Source organism: Peromyscus californicus, unplaced genomic scaffold (genome assembly GCF_007827085.1).
Source record: "Peromyscus californicus insignis strain IS unplaced genomic scaffold, ASM782708v3 Scaffold_9__1_contigs__length_137607984, whole genome shotgun sequence".
NCBI classification, from domain to species: domain Eukaryota; kingdom Metazoa; phylum Chordata; class Mammalia; order Rodentia; family Cricetidae; genus Peromyscus; species Peromyscus californicus.
Genome location: NW_026294617.1, coordinates 36,910,102 through 36,925,015, shown reverse-complemented (window position 1 = coordinate 36,925,015; position 14,914 = coordinate 36,910,102). Strand labels below are relative to the sequence as shown.

At 45.3% G+C, this 14,914-nt stretch overlaps 1 protein-coding gene and 1 non-coding gene across 3 annotated transcripts in view; one reads left to right on the top strand and one right to left on the bottom strand.

Moving 5' to 3' along the window:
* Positions 1-667: 667 nt before the first annotated feature.
* LOC128106847 (U1 spliceosomal RNA) lies at positions 668-827 on the bottom strand. Its single transcript, XR_008216887.1, has one exon. It is a non-coding gene; the product is annotated as a U1 spliceosomal RNA (small nuclear RNA).
* Positions 828-5,645: 4,818 nt separating this feature from the next.
* Wwtr1 (WW domain containing transcription regulator 1) overlaps positions 5,646-14,914 on the top strand; it is a 126,474-nt gene continuing 117,205 nt past the window's right edge. The window contains exons 1-2 of one of the 2 annotated variants that reach the window (XM_052731353.1): positions 5,646-6,089; positions 6,533-6,967. In XM_052731353.1, coding sequence (XP_052587313.1) covers positions 5,764-6,089; positions 6,533-6,967 — 761 coding nt within the window. In that variant the 5' untranslated portion in view covers positions 5,646-5,763. Of the gene's footprint in view, positions 6,203-6,532; positions 6,968-14,914 lie in introns of both variants that reach the window. The other variant, XM_052731352.1, reaches the window with a different exon arrangement.

The window sequence follows — 14,914 nt, the reverse complement described above, 5'->3', positions numbered from 1 at the left end:
TATGCATATGTACTGCATGCATGCCCCACGTCCATGGAGGCCAGAAGAGGGTGTCAGATTCCTGAAATTAGAGATAAAGATGGCTGTGAACTGCCACGAAAGTGCTGGGAACTGAACCAAGGTCCTGCCTCCGCAAGAGCAGCAAGTGCTCTCAGCTGCTGAACTATCTCTCCAGCCCCGACTATTATTTTTAGATAAAGTCTTGGCAAGTTTCCTAGGCTCACATTGACCTTGCTCTGTAGCCTAGGAAGGCCTTGATTTTGCAATCCTCCTCCTTCAGGCTCTGATTAACTGGGACTAGAAACTTGCACTAGTGGGCTCCTCTGCCAAGTGGTTTTCCTAACAGGGTGGTTGGACTTCTCTTGAGGCTCAAATCTGTTGAAGGTGCAAAAGCATCCACCTGCCTAGGGGAAGGTTTTGGTTGCGAGGTACTGATGTAGCTTTACTCTACGGTCTCTTTGTTAAGTTAAATCTGTGGCCCTGCCATATTTAAGTGGACAGGATTACTCAAAGGGAGGACTAAAGGAGGGTGGCCCACTGGCTTCAACAGCTGGTCACAACTTTTGGGTGAGTTAGGGAGGTTAAATTACTTGTCCTTTGAAGGAAGGTGGAGCCAAGTACTTCAAAGCTTCTATTCTTTTTTTTTTTTTTCTTCTCTATTTCTATTAAGCGGAAAGCGAGAACACAGTACCCCACTACCACAAATTAAGCAGTCGAGTTTCTCACATTTGGGGGAAATCATGGGGGTCAGAACATCCAGACTGCAATGGATAGGCCTCCTTCTGGGAAAACCACCTTCGTGTTCATGGTATCTCCCCTGCTTGTGTTCTTTGGGTCAAGACACAAAATGTGTTAATTGCTTTAATTTAAAATGTTGCTTTTATTGTTGTTCGAGACGGTCTCATTCCGTAAACCAGACTAGTCTAGAAGTTTTGCCAATCTACTGCCTCAGCCTCCCAAATGTTGGGATTAGAGGAGTGAGTCACTGTTCCTGCGGGATCTCTTTTATTTTTAGACAGTTTCGTGAAGCCCAGACAACTCATGACACAGCAGAAGATGACCTTTAACTTCTGACTTTCCCGCCTCCACCTCCCTAGTCCTCCAACTGCAGGTCTGTCCTGCCAAGCTGGGCTTTATGTGGTAGTGGGGTGCTGAGGTGGAGGAAGTACTCTACTGAGGTACAACTTTAAGCTTTGCTTATGCTTTGCTATTTGAGAGTTTCACACTTGCCTACGATGTGTTTTGATCAAATCTCCCCCATTCCCTCATCTCCAATTCCTTTCCTTTCCCTCCCAACTTCACCTGCTCTTCTTTTAGACCCACTGATTCCACTTTGTGCTGCCTGTACGGACATGGGTGTGGGACTGTCCACTAAAACTCTGTAGGTACCACATCCACGAAGAAAACTGTCTCTTCCTCCCCCTGCGGCATCAACTGTCAATAGCTCCTCAGCTAGGGATAAGACTTCATGAGCCCTTCTTTCAACCATGCTTGGATTTGGGCTGGCTTGTTCTTGTGCCATGCCTGGCTCTAAAGGTGGAGTTTTGTGAAGCAGGTACTATTATTTTCCTGAAACTACAAAGGAGGAAACAAAGGACTAGAGGGTGTGTCTGAGGTGAGTTGGGTGACTGAAGTAATTACACTTTTTTTCCCTTTTAGACAGGGTCTTATTATGCAGCCCTGTCTGTCCTGAAACTCGCAATGTAGACCAGGCTGGCCTTGAATTCACAAAGATCCACCTGTCTCTGCCTCCTAAGTGCTGAGATTAAAGGTGTGCACCCCTATGCCCAGCCAAAAGAAATAGACTGTCTTAGGGTCTCTACTGTTGTGATAAAACACCATGAACAAAGTCAACTTGGGGAAGAAAGGATTTATTTCATCTTACAACTTGTAGTTCATTATCCAAGGAAGACAGGGTGGGAACTCAAGGCGGGAACCTGGAGGCAGGAACTGATGAAGAGGCCCTGGAGGGGTGCTGCTTCTTGGTTTGCTCCTCATGCGATGCTCCGTTGGTGTCTTAGCAATCAGGATCACCGTCTAGGAGTGGCACTGTCTGCAGTGAGATGCGCCCTTCCATATCAAGCATCCATCAAGAAAATGCATCACAGTCTTGCCTTCAGGCCAATCTGGTGAAGGCATTTTCTCAGTTGAGGTTCCCTCTTCCAAAATAACTCTAGATTGTGTCAAGTTTAAAAAAAAAAATCAAGAAACCAGCCAGCACATCAACAACTCCATGCTACCCTTTATAGGTAGTGGACCTGATAGTTGTCATTTAAGCTATTATTGTTGGAAGGGTTTGGATAACAGCAAATCTTATTGAATCATCTACTATTAGGTTTGTTTGTTTGTTAATTAAGTCAAGGTCTCCTTATGCTAGCCAGGCTGGCCTGGAACAACCAGCCTCAAAGTGATAGGTTCTCCTGCCTTAGCTGTCCCAGCATTTGGACTACAATGCATGCCACTGTGCCTGCCTTAAGATGATAATCTATCTGCTTATGAATGGGACACTTTGGAGTTAGCAACCATTTCAGACACTTAGGACTGTGTTCGCTGCTGTCTGTTTCTTGAGGCTTGGCAAGGAATAAAGGTTGCATCCTTGCTTAACCAATCGTAAACTGGATTCGCCCCTTTCTGAGATAAGAACCTTCATGGAGGAGCTGGAAAGATGGCTTAGTGGTTAAGGGCACCGAGTGCTCTTCCAGAAGTGCAGTTCCCAGCACCCACATGGCAGCTCACAACTGTCTGAAACTCCAGTCCCAAAGGACCTAACACCCATGGCAAAACACCAAAGCACATTAAAAAAATAATAATAAATTAAAAAAAGAAAAGAACCTTCCTGGAATGGGACTGGCCTCCAACATCCTCCCATCAGCCCTGTAGCTTCTGAGTTAGTAACCTTCCCATCCCAGGCACACTTCCTCCAGCTCGGCAGTTAATTCTTTCCCTTTTGCGAAGATTCTGCTTCTGATGGAGGGAGCCGCAGAGGCTTTCCTCCTTCCTCTCAGTCCTATGGGTGGAGAGAGGACTTGCTACGTGGTGGAGAACAAGTTTCAGATGCCCAGAGGCAGCCAACTCTGCTTACCTCGGGAGGCTATCCGGGTGCTTCTTAAACTCCAGGTTGTGATCTCATATAGGTTGTGTAATTTATTGTGGAGCAGGGGTCATGAAAATTTGGCAACTGTAAAAGATTTCTGATGTCAGGTGGTGGCCAACATGGCGAATGCCTTTCATGGCAGCACTTGGGAGTCAGAAACAGGCAGATCACTGCGTTCGAGGCCAGCCTGGTTTATAGAGTGAGTTCCAGGACAGACAGCCAGGGCTACACAGAGAAGCTCTCTCTCAAAAAAACCAAAACCAAAAACCAAAACCAAAACAAACAAACAAAGTTTTTGGGACACACACACACACACACACACACACACACACACACACACACATTGGGCCAAAAATTAATTCAAAATCAAACACCATGGATCTGAGTTGTGTTTCTGGCTGTACTTGCCTGTGTGGCATCTTGTGACTTTGCAGTACTCTTGGTTTTGAACACACAGCATGTGCACTTGGCTCTGTACACGCTGGCACACCATAGCACACCAAGGAACACTGCTTGAAATACTACTGCTCAGATTTGCATTGCAGTGTTCTTACTGGGTACACAGTGTTCTGCTTCTACAGCAACACAGTGATTTAACTATGGAAAACACAGACAGTGATCTTCTACCATCATTCCTCAGTATGTATCATATTAGCATACCTTTGGGTTATACTGTGTTAGAATGTTTGGTGTTAAAAATGACTGTTTGAGTTGTTGACTTGAGTTTTGTAAGAAGAAGAAATCATTAAATGAAATTTTCGTTTGGAACTAGGACAGAACTCCCAACAGTTTCCGAGAAGGCCCTACACATATTTCTGCCATTTTGTACTACACCAGACTCAGGACTAGCAATTACAAAATAAAACAGTGAAAAATATTGAAGATGCTCTATGCCCTGCAGTATTAAGCAGGTTAGTTCTTTATATAGAAACAAGCATATTCATCTCATTTATTATCACTAGGGAATGATCTTAGGCAACCCTTCTGTCAGTGAGCTATATAGACACAACCCAAAGCATAGTTCATTGTCTTTAATGAATGGCAAAATTCTATATATACCCAGGAATTGTTTTAAAATCAATTTATGATTATCAGGAAGTGTTTGATTTGTATGTGTTTTATACACCTATATAGTTAGGGGCCAGGTAAACTTTTTTTTTTTTCAGGTAAAAAGGGGCCATGAGTGGAAAAGTTCACGAGACCTTGATATAAGGCTACCCTGTTTTTGTCCAGTCTGTGAGGGGCCTGGAGTCACAGTTCAAGTACAGGGAACTGGACATGTAGTTCACTTTGGGATAGGATACAGTTATTCAAGGCATGGGCTCAAAATTTAAAAACATTTTTTTATTGTGTTGGGTGGGGGCTCATGTGGAAGCCAGAGGACAGCTTATGGAAGTTGGTTCTCTTCTTCCATCATGGGGGTGTGGACATCGAACTCAGGTGGTCAGGATTGCCCTCAAGGGCTTTAACTAGCTGATCCAGAGTACTGTCCACTCTTCCATCTCTTAAAGTAAAAATTATGGAGTGGCCTTGCCTTTGTCCCTTCAACTTTTTGTTAGATGACAGGCCTCTTCATTTTTCTATAACACTGCCCGTCAACTGTGGATTGAATTTTGACTTTATTTTGCTCTTTAACAAGGTGAGTCACAATACCTGAATTTAATGCAATTCTGTAGACAAACTTGTACCCAGCCCAGGCTAAGCAAAGTGCTTTACAAGTATTGCCTCATTTAGCTTATCTAATAAACGTCTGTTCGAATCTGTGGGTCGGGTAGGGGCTTCCTGGAATTTGACTTAACAACGCGGCTCCCCTTTCTTGGAGAGAGGCCGCAGGAGAGAAGGAATAGAGTTGAGCAGCTGGCAGTGGGAAGGGCAAGGCCGCCTCCCTCTTCCCGGCAGCTGTCTTACCAGGCCTGACCTCCTTTCCCCAAAGGCAGGCAGGGGTCTCCACCTCTGGCCCAAGTCCAGTCGGTGGGAGAGTGGGTGGCTTTTTCCGGGTCACTGGCACACCCTCTCTATCCTAGCCACCTGCCCGGGTCCTATCCCAGTTCCAGGCTCCCTGGAGGGACTCAGGGACATTCCAATCCTCCCACTACCCTTTTAGACGCCGCGGGAGGAGGGAAGGGGGCGCAATTGCTTGGCCCTTCTAGAACTCAGCTTTGTCTCGGCCCTTTTTCAACCCCTAGTGTCCTGATTCACCCCGTAGAGGAAACGAACGATTGATGAAAGGCTTGAAGGTTGGTCGTTTACAACCGACTCTTTGGCGAAGCCGCATCTTCATCAACAGCGGCACTTTCTGGACACCGTCTGCGCTCTTGCAGACAATTGAAAGCCAAAGCGCCAAGTTGCCTCCTCACCAGACCAAATATGGTCACAAGCGCTAAGCAGCCTTCCGTGGAAAGTCTGGCCTCGCGGGTGTCTCCCTGCGCCAGGGTGCGCCCCGGCCCGACCTCAGGCAGATCCGCGCCCCGTGCCGCGTTCCGGGTGCGGGGGCGCTCCCCTCAAGGCGAGGGCACAGCGCTCTGGGCCGACCCTTTCTGGGCCCTGGCCCCTCAACAGCGTGCCCTCCGTTATTCTCAGGCTTGGATTTTGTCCATAACCCCTTGATTTAACAGGCTTGAGCCATTTTCTCTTTGATCCCGCCCCAAGTCAGTGGTAAACTCAAAGGAATGCAGATAGAGCGCTCGGCGGGAGAGGTCGGCGCGGCGGGGCGGGGGCACCGTCTCTCTCCAGCCCCGAAGTGCCCAGCCCACCCCCGCCAGCCGGGCCGGGATGGGAGGAGGAGGAAGAGGAGGGGCATGGGGCAGGCTGGCTCCAGCCAGGAGGTCATGCATAATTCAACAGCTCCACTTTCGGCCCGCCTCTTTCCTAGGGGTGGGAGTTTGCAGCAAACTTTGTTTATGGGACAGTCCGGGAGCCTTGGCGGCCGCGCTCGTCTGCGTCTTCGCTGTCGCCTCCTCGCGCAGTGCGAGCGCCTGGGGCCGGCTCCGGGGATGTAAGAGTCCAAACCTTCGGCTGCTGGGAATCCGCTCAGGATCTGCCAGCCAGGGCCGAGTTCCAGTTCGCTAGTTCGGGAGGCACTCAGGCTCGGCTTCCCCGCGTGCCCAGGTAGCACCCGCCGCGCCCCGCACCCTCCCGGGCGCCCGGCTCTTCGGCGTCGGCGGTCCGGGCACTTGGGGTCGGCGATGGGTGTGTTGCTCAGGGGAGGCTGCGACAGGGCCTGATGCAGGCACCCCCATCTCCTCCCGCTGCTGCCTGCTCAGGGGAGCTTCTTGGCTGCGGGAAAGTTGCATAATCTCGGAGGCCAGGGGCGCCCCCTCCCCCACCGCTGGTCCCTCGACCCGTATCTAACTGTCTCTGCGTTCTCTCTGTCTTTCCCCGGGACCCCTCCTCTGACTTGAGCTAAAAGTTTGAACTGATCTTCCTTTTCCGTTGCAGAAAGATGAATCCGTCTTCGGTGCCCCCTTCGCTCCCGCCGCCAGGGCAGCAAGTCATCCACGTCACGCAGGACCTCGACACGGACCTCGAAGCCCTCTTCAACTCTGTCATGAACCCCAAGCCCAGCTCTTGGCGGAAAAAGATCCTGCCAGAGTCCTTCTTCAAGGAGCCCGATTCTGGATCGCACTCGCGGCAGTCCAGCACCGACTCATCGGGCGGCCACCCCGGGCCTCGACTGGCGGGCGGCGCGCAGCACGTCCGCTCGCACTCGTCGCCTGCATCCCTGCAGCTAGGCACTGGTGCGGGCGCCGCTGGAGGCCCTGCACAGCAGCACGCGCATCTCCGTCAGCAATCCTATGACGTGACCGACGAGCTGCCACTGCCCCCCGGGTGGGAGATGACCTTCACGGCCACTGGCCAGAGATACTTCCTTAAGTAAGTCAGCCGGCAGCCAAGAGGGGCATAGTTGCCATACCCAGTTCGTGGTGTGTGCGTGCGCGTGTGTATTTGAGAGACAAGAGAGACTGACTGAGACTCTTCCAAGGTTCTTCAGAGATCTGCAAAGTTGGAAAAGCAGGGAGTGAGTCTCTGGGAGTTGGACTGGACTAGAAGCAGAGAGCCAGTTTTTGTGATTTTAGGCCCTTAGCCTCCCTCACTTAAGTTCGCTAGCTCAGAGCCGGGTCTATTAGCATAAGATAACAGGAACGTTGGGAGACCTTGGAAGAGGAGGATCTGCCAGTGAGGAGGTGGTCTGAGTTCTTCAACCACTCAGGAAAAGCAAGCCGAAAAAGAGCACAGTGCCTAGTGGGTTTATACCTCTCCCAGCTGGTGATGTAATGACCACACAGCACAGTGATGTAATTACCAACTGCATTGTAAAGTAGTTATGGGTTGGACCAACAAATTGTGTGGAAATTGGGTCAGGAGTCTTATTATGTTACACTTGGTAACCTAGAATACCATCACCTCAGGAGTGTGCGTCGTCATCCTTCATACCACATTGGTCCAGCTTTTGGATGTAGTGAATTTTACATTAGATTCAGTTTTTGGATTAGGTTGTACAGAAAAATGTATTTTCAAATGCTAGAAGAGATTGGCATTCCTGAGGAAAAAAACAGGCTGGAACTTGACTTGTTATAGGAACCAGTGAGGCCATAGGGGTCAGGCTAGCAAAGGCCTAGATAGAAGTTGGGGCTGAACGACTTGGTGCAGAATACTTCAACTTGGCCAATCTTCACGGCCAAAAGGGGAAATGCCCACGGACTCACATCTTAAAGTTCATCTTAGAGCCCCATTTCTTCGTTGAAGTAGCCTTGTTTCAAAAAGTTCAAATGTAGTATAGCATGTACTCTTTTAAAAAAAGTTTAACCAAACTCCTGTTTGGCTTTAATCTTTGATCCTTGGATTGGTGAGGCCCTAGGAATGAGCATGTGGTGGTGGATGAGGTTTGTGCTGGTTGTCTTTTCTTCCTTCCCCCATCCCAAAGCTGTTGACATCTTGTGCATATTGAGATTTAGTTTGCTGGGCGGTGGTGGCACACGCCTTTAATCTGGCACCTGGGAGGCAGAGGCAGGCGGATCTCTGTGAGATCAAGGCCAGCCTGGTCTACAAAGCGAGTTCTAGGACAGCTGGAGCTGTGACCCAGAGAAGCCCTGTCTCCAAAAACAAAAAGAGATTTATTTTATTTTATGTGTATGTGTGTGTGTGTGTGCCTGGGTGTATGTGTATGTACCACATACAGGAAGTGCCCTTGGAGGCCAGAAGAGGATGTCTAATTCTCAGGAACTGGCAGTGTGAGCTGCATCCCCCTCCCCTGATTTGGGATTTGGGTGCTCAGAACTGAACCCCAGTCCTCTGCAAGAACATTAAGTGGTCTTAACCACTGAGCCATCTCTCCAGCCTCTTGGAAATACTTTTTGTTGTTTTTATCTTAGTTTTGGGGGTTGGTGTGAAGCCAACTCGATGGCCTTTTATCACAGCTGGTGTAGACATGTGCTCAGTGCTTTGATTTCTAAATAGTGGTAGAAGTCAGGTATATGATGTATTAGCATGACATTGTGCTAAGTTTACAAAGGAAGACAGTTTCTGTAGTGCGTACATGTTCAAAATATTATGTATTAAGTTCACTTGGGTAAATACAACTGTATGTATTTCACCATGACTTTTATTAACATGGACTTTGCAATAAATCTAAGCAGTCTCAATAATTTTAGATTGTCCCTTTTGGTCTCAGATGACTTTTAAACTGCTCATGAATATGAAATAAGAGCTGGGATTGCCTAATGTCTGTGAGAACATAGACAAAAATGGCCTCTAAATAAAAACAAATTCTTTTCTACATGTCTTTTTAAGTGGTTAAAGTTGTGATTTAAGGCAGAAATAGGAGTTAGCCTTGTGTCTAGAGAAAGTTGCTGGGACCTGTTTCTGTGCACCTGTGCAGCTCCGGGCACTCCTCCAGCTAAACCAGAGTGCTCCTTCATTTCATTCTGAGTAGCTGGTGGAGTGTAAATAGTAGGCTGGCATGACCTGATACCATCCCTGGAAATTTCTAAGCTAAGTGACTAAGAGAATTTAGGGAATTACGTTTTTGGTGAGTATTGTCTTGTAGAATAAGCAATCTGCCCAGAATCCTCCATGTCTTTTAGACCTTTGCTTGAAGTTTGAATAAGGTAAATGTTCTGTGTCACATTTTGATTTCTCGAACTCGATTTCTCTTGAACTCTTGGTCTATTACTCAGCTTTATCATCTGTAAATGGGGCTAGCAGAAGAATCCCTTTGTTGACTATGGGGAGCCCAGGTTTTTATCAGTCAGAAACCAAAGGAATTTGGAATTGACAAGGATCAGTTTGAGGGTTTTAGTGGCTTTTGTGTTTCATTTTTTTTTTTTTTTTTTTTTTTTTTTTGGCTAGAGGAGGCTGAAGATGTGATTTGGCAGAAGTCATGTTATTTGACAGAGGACTCTGACAGAAATAATGTCTCCATCTATTTTGAAGCAGGTGTTCTTTTCCCTTTCTAAAGACCCCCCTTTTGCTTATGTCACTAACACAGCTGAACAGTGGCTTTAGGGGGAATAGTCCTCTAAGGGGCTTTTACCTGTCTTTTGTCATTTTCTTAGGTAAGCTAGATTATTCCTAGGTATGTGATGTCATCGCTTTCTGCTTTTTTTTTTTTTTTTTTTTAAAGCAGGGTCTCACTTTGTAGCCCTGGCTGGCCTCCCAACTCACAGATTTCCCTGCCTGTGCCTCTGAGTATTGGGATTAAAGGCAGCCCTTTCTGTTTCTTCTTAAAGATTGCTTTTTGGATAGTCACGCCTTTTCTCTGGTGTGGCTACCTTTAAGGTACTGGATAGAGAGGCAAAGCTGAAACCTGGTGATTCCTCTAAAACTCTGAGTCTACCCGAGTGCAGCCTGGCTCGGTACTGAACCCACTGAGGGCTTTTTTTTTTTTAAAGCTTATTTTATCGATACCTGAGAAGGTCAGAGCTTCCATATTCAATTGTGGGCAGCCCAACATATATGCTGGGAACCCCAGTGCTCTGGAAGAGCAACAAGCATTCTTGATTGATTCATCCATCTGTTCAGCTTCCCTACTGAGAGTATCATTTTATTTTTAAATTTGTGATTATAATGGAATACATGGTTTTTGTGCATGAACCATAAAACAGAGTTATAAAGAAAATGATGACCTTCAGTTAACTGTTTCAGTCTTTATTCTATAAATGTTATTGTAGAAAAGCAATAATTCTGTTAGAGAAAACTTTCTCCTACTCTTACATACAATAACATTGCCCATTCTTATTAATAATTGCCATATTTTACTTTTTTTTTTAATAAAGACAGGGTCACATGATGTAGCTGTGGCTGGCCTGGAACTCCTGCCTGTCACTGCCTCCTAGGAGCACTAGGATTAAAGGCATGGTCACCAAACCCTGCCTTTTCTGATATGTATGTTAAAATACATTTTGTTAGTCAAATTTCTTCATGCTGGTCACAGATCTAGTAGTGTACAGTCGTCTTTGGTTGAACAACAGTGATTTCCTTCGATCCTCAGTGCTCACGGATAAGAACCATTAAACTTTTAAAAATTGTATCTGTAGTTGATTAGGTTTCCTCTTTAACCCTCAGGGATAGACTCTGATAAGGTAGGGAGAGCATAGTTCCTTACACTAGTTTTTTTTTTTTTTTCTGAGTTTGTTGTTTACATGTTGTTTGCCTGTTAGTCATCTTTTTTTATTTATTTGCTTTTTTTTCAACCTTTTTTTTTTTTTTTTTTTTTTTTTTTAAAGTCGGGGTCTCATGTATCCCAAGCTGTTTTCAAAGGCTGAGAATTACCTTGAACTTGTGATTGGTATTCCAGCCTTTCCTCCCGGAGTGCTGCTGGGATTTCAGGCACGTGCAACCATGGCTCATTTATATTGTTGAACCCATGGTTTCATGCATGCTAGGCAACACTCTGTCAGCTGCACTGCAAATCCAGCCAGTTTGTCTCTTTTGGTAGACTGTCCCATTCTGTAAGTCGGTGATGTATGGCTGACTGCTGGTTCTTACAGGTTGCCTGCTCACAGGGACCTTCCATATTACCGGAGCCAGGAACCTATGACCCGAATTTGTGCTTTGTCTAAATGGTGATGAGACAGGATCTCACTGTGTAGCCCTGGCTTTCCTGGAACTTGTTTTGTAGGTCAGGCTAGTCTTGAACTCACAGAACTCCGTCTGTCTCTGTCTTCTTATTGCTGGGGTTAAACTGGTGTACCAATAGACTCATAAATTCTTTCTTCTTAAGATTCGTTGTTACCAATTTTTTATTTATTGTATGTGTCTGTGTGACTGCCCTGTGTGTGCTGGTTCTCAGAGGCCAGAACAGAATGGTGGGTTCCTTGGGGCTGGAGTTAGAGGCAGTTGTGGGCTGTGAGAGTTAGGAACTAAACTTGGGGCCTCTGGAAGAGCAGCAAGTGCTCTTAACCACTGAGCCATTTCTGTAGCCGTTCATAATTCTTAAAGCTGAGAATCCACAGTCAGCATTTCTATGATTTTAATTCTATAAATGATTAATTTCCTTATATATTAGTCAAAATTGGATTTTGCATATTTATTGCTTTGGTTTTTTGAGACAGGGTCTCCTTTGCTGGCTGAGAACTCAGTCTGTGTAGACCAGGCTGGCTTTGAACTCAGAGATCCAGCTGTTTCTGCCTCTGAGAGTGTGCATCACTCGGCTGACATAGATTGAATTTTCAACTAGCACTTGTGTCTGACATTATAAATCCTTAACCAAACAAGAGAATGTATCCAACCCACAATGAAATGGATTTTCTTCTTACTCTTCATTGACTAAATTTACATCCCTTCTCTTTCATATTTTGACCATAATTTTTTGAGACATAGTCTCATTCTGTAGCCCAGGTTGGCCTCAAATCCATGATGATCCTCCCATTCAGTCCCTGAGAAATTGGATTATAGCTCTGAGTGACCATGCTGGGTTTCTGATCATGATTCTCTTTCTTTCTTCCTGAGGGAAAACTTTTTATTTCTTATTCAATTACTATATATTAATTTTATGGAAGAATAGTTTTCATTATGACATTTTCATACATGACTGCCATGTCCTGTGATCATATTTACTCCCCATTACCTCTCTTGACTTCCCATCCCCTGATCCTCTTCTCCAGCCAATCTCTCTTCGACTTTCATGTCTTTTTTTTTTTTTTTTTTGAGACCCAGTGGATTTCACTGGGGTTGCTTACATGTATTTGGGAGGGGTTATTAATAGGGCATGAGGGCCTTACCAGTGGTGACATCACTCCCTCCCCAGCAACCATTAACTCCTAGTATCCCCTCAGGGAGAGATTGGCCCTCATGAGCTCCACCCTCTAGCAACTGGTGACTTCCTTTAAATACTCAGGGAAGGTGGACCATGATTTTCTAAATGATTTTTTTCTAGTATATCTAAGTAACTTTTAATGTGTTTATGTATTATTTGCCCTTATGATCTTAGACATATTTTGTGCTCTGTCCAGTCCTTCTGGGCTCTACCACTGTGCTATGTAATCAGTGTATTGTGTCAAGATTTGAATCCATGTGTGGGTGAGGTCTTATAGGGCTTCAGACAGAGGAGTCCTTATAGATCCTGTAAAGGACGAAGGGTGTAGTCAGAAAGGCATTAGGAAATGTTAAAAAAAAAAAAAAATGCCTGGAAGCCAGGAAAGAGCATGTCAAGAAGGAGGAAGGAACCTAGATATGCCTAGGGAACATACTCCTCACTGAGTCCACTCTCCTGGGCTATGGCAGAGACTGGAGCCTGAGGTACTAGATCATATGCTAACCTAGTAATTTAATTTTAGAAAAGAGAAAAATGAAGATTTCAGGTAGGTGTAGGCAACATGTTCTCTTACAGCCCTGCAAATATTCTTTTCATCTCTAGTGTCTCCGACACGGAGGGATTCTCTCACTTTATAGGTTTAATGCTTTGTGGAGAGACCGTCCATTTGCTTAAGCATTTTCCTAAAATGAGATCTGAAATCAGTGTTTTTTGTGACTAAGTTACAAGATTTGAATTTGGGGCCTAGAGAGTTGGCCCAGTCTTTAAGAGCACTTGCTGTTGTTGAGAAGGGCCCAGGTTTAAGTCCTAGCACCCACATGGAGACTCACACCTCCTAGGGCATCAGACATGCTTGTGGTATACAGACAGACAGACATGCCGACAAAACACTCATAAAATAATAAAAATAAATCTAAAAACAAGATTGGAATTCAAGTATTACCCTAATTGGTACAATAATCACTTGTCCTGGCCTCCATTCTCAGCTTTGGGCCAATCGTTGTTAGTTTGTAGCATGTGGGACTGCTATTGTTGGGGTGTCTCATACTAAGCAGCCATATAGCCGTAAAATAGCAGATTATGTTGGAGAGTATCATTTATAAGTTTATAGCTCTGGAACTCTAATGGTAGTTTTGGGGGAGGGTTTGTCTTTCCTGTGTTTTTGTTTTTATTGTTTCTCAGAACTCACTAGTACTTGGCAAAGGCCATTCTGAGATTAGTGCAAGTAAATTCTCCAGGCTGTGTTTGATTCTATCAGACTGAGTTTGGTTACGTTTTATAGTTAAAGCTTACATTGTGGTTAAAAGGCTGTTTCATGGAGCTGGCCAGATGGCTCAGCTTTTAAGAACACCAGCTGCTTTTGTCCAGGGAGGACCCAGGCTGGATTCCCAGCACCTTATGGTGGCTCCCAACTGTAACTACAGTTCCAGGGGATTCTCTTCTGGCCTCTAGGGGCACCATACATACGAGCAAGCACAAAATAATGATGTTAATGATAATGATAATAATGATAATGATAAGCAATTAAAGGCTATTTTATTTGCTACATTTTGCCAATTTAGGAGCAACTGAGAACTGTGTTACAGACAGGTTTGGGATTTGTATAGACATGAATTTAATCGGAGGGGTTAGGGTTTGTAAAGGAGACAGTTAACTTCTGTTCATGATGTTCCTGAAGTTTTCTGGGTTTTTTTGTTTTTGTTTTTGAGACAGGGTTTTTCTGTGTGTAGCACTGGCTGTCCTAGAACCCGCTTTGTAGACCAGGCTGACCTTCAAAGAGAGATCTGCCTGCCTCTGCTTTTTGAGTGCTGGGATTAAAGGTGTGTGTCACTATGGAGTCTGGCTCTGAAGTTTTCTGAACACAAATTCTAGAGTGCAGTTGTCCCCACTTGATGAGTCTTTGTTTTATGTAGTGTGTGAAATATATGCCCATGTATGTGAAGCTTTGGGAAAAGTATAGATTTTTTTTTTAATTATATCATCTAATGCATATTTGGCTAACTTGTGCAATTTATTATAACATCCAGCCATGAGTTTACATTGGAAACACTTGAAGAAATGTAAGCTAGTGATCAAGTAAGGAGAGGCTGCTGGGAGCTTAAGTTATAACTAAGTGTAGATTTCTTTCTTTTTCTGTCTTTTTCCCTCTAGTCTTTAATAAAGTTATCCCATTGGTGGTGTGAGGCAGGTTCAGCTTGAGTTACTGATGTAGCGGTCTGCATTTGCAGGTGAAGATGGTGAGGCTGGGCTCTGGCCTGGTGGACAGCTCTAAAGGAAGGCCTCAGGACTGTGGTCCCCTCGGGACACAGCACAGCCGCTGTTCTTCATGTATCTGTTGCTGGAATTGAGTCAGTACTGACCAGTGAGGATGAAAGAGCTCTTACACAGTAGGGCAGAGTGGAGTGTTGGGGTTCATTATGGAAAATGGGGTGTCAGTGTCCAACAAATGACTTTCTGTGAAGCTTTAGCCTGAATTGGACAGGTGTTCTCGGTTTGTGCTGTTGCAGCCTTCTGTAATTACTAGCCACAGTGATGTGAGTCAGGTGGTGTTGCCCCAGCGCTCTTCC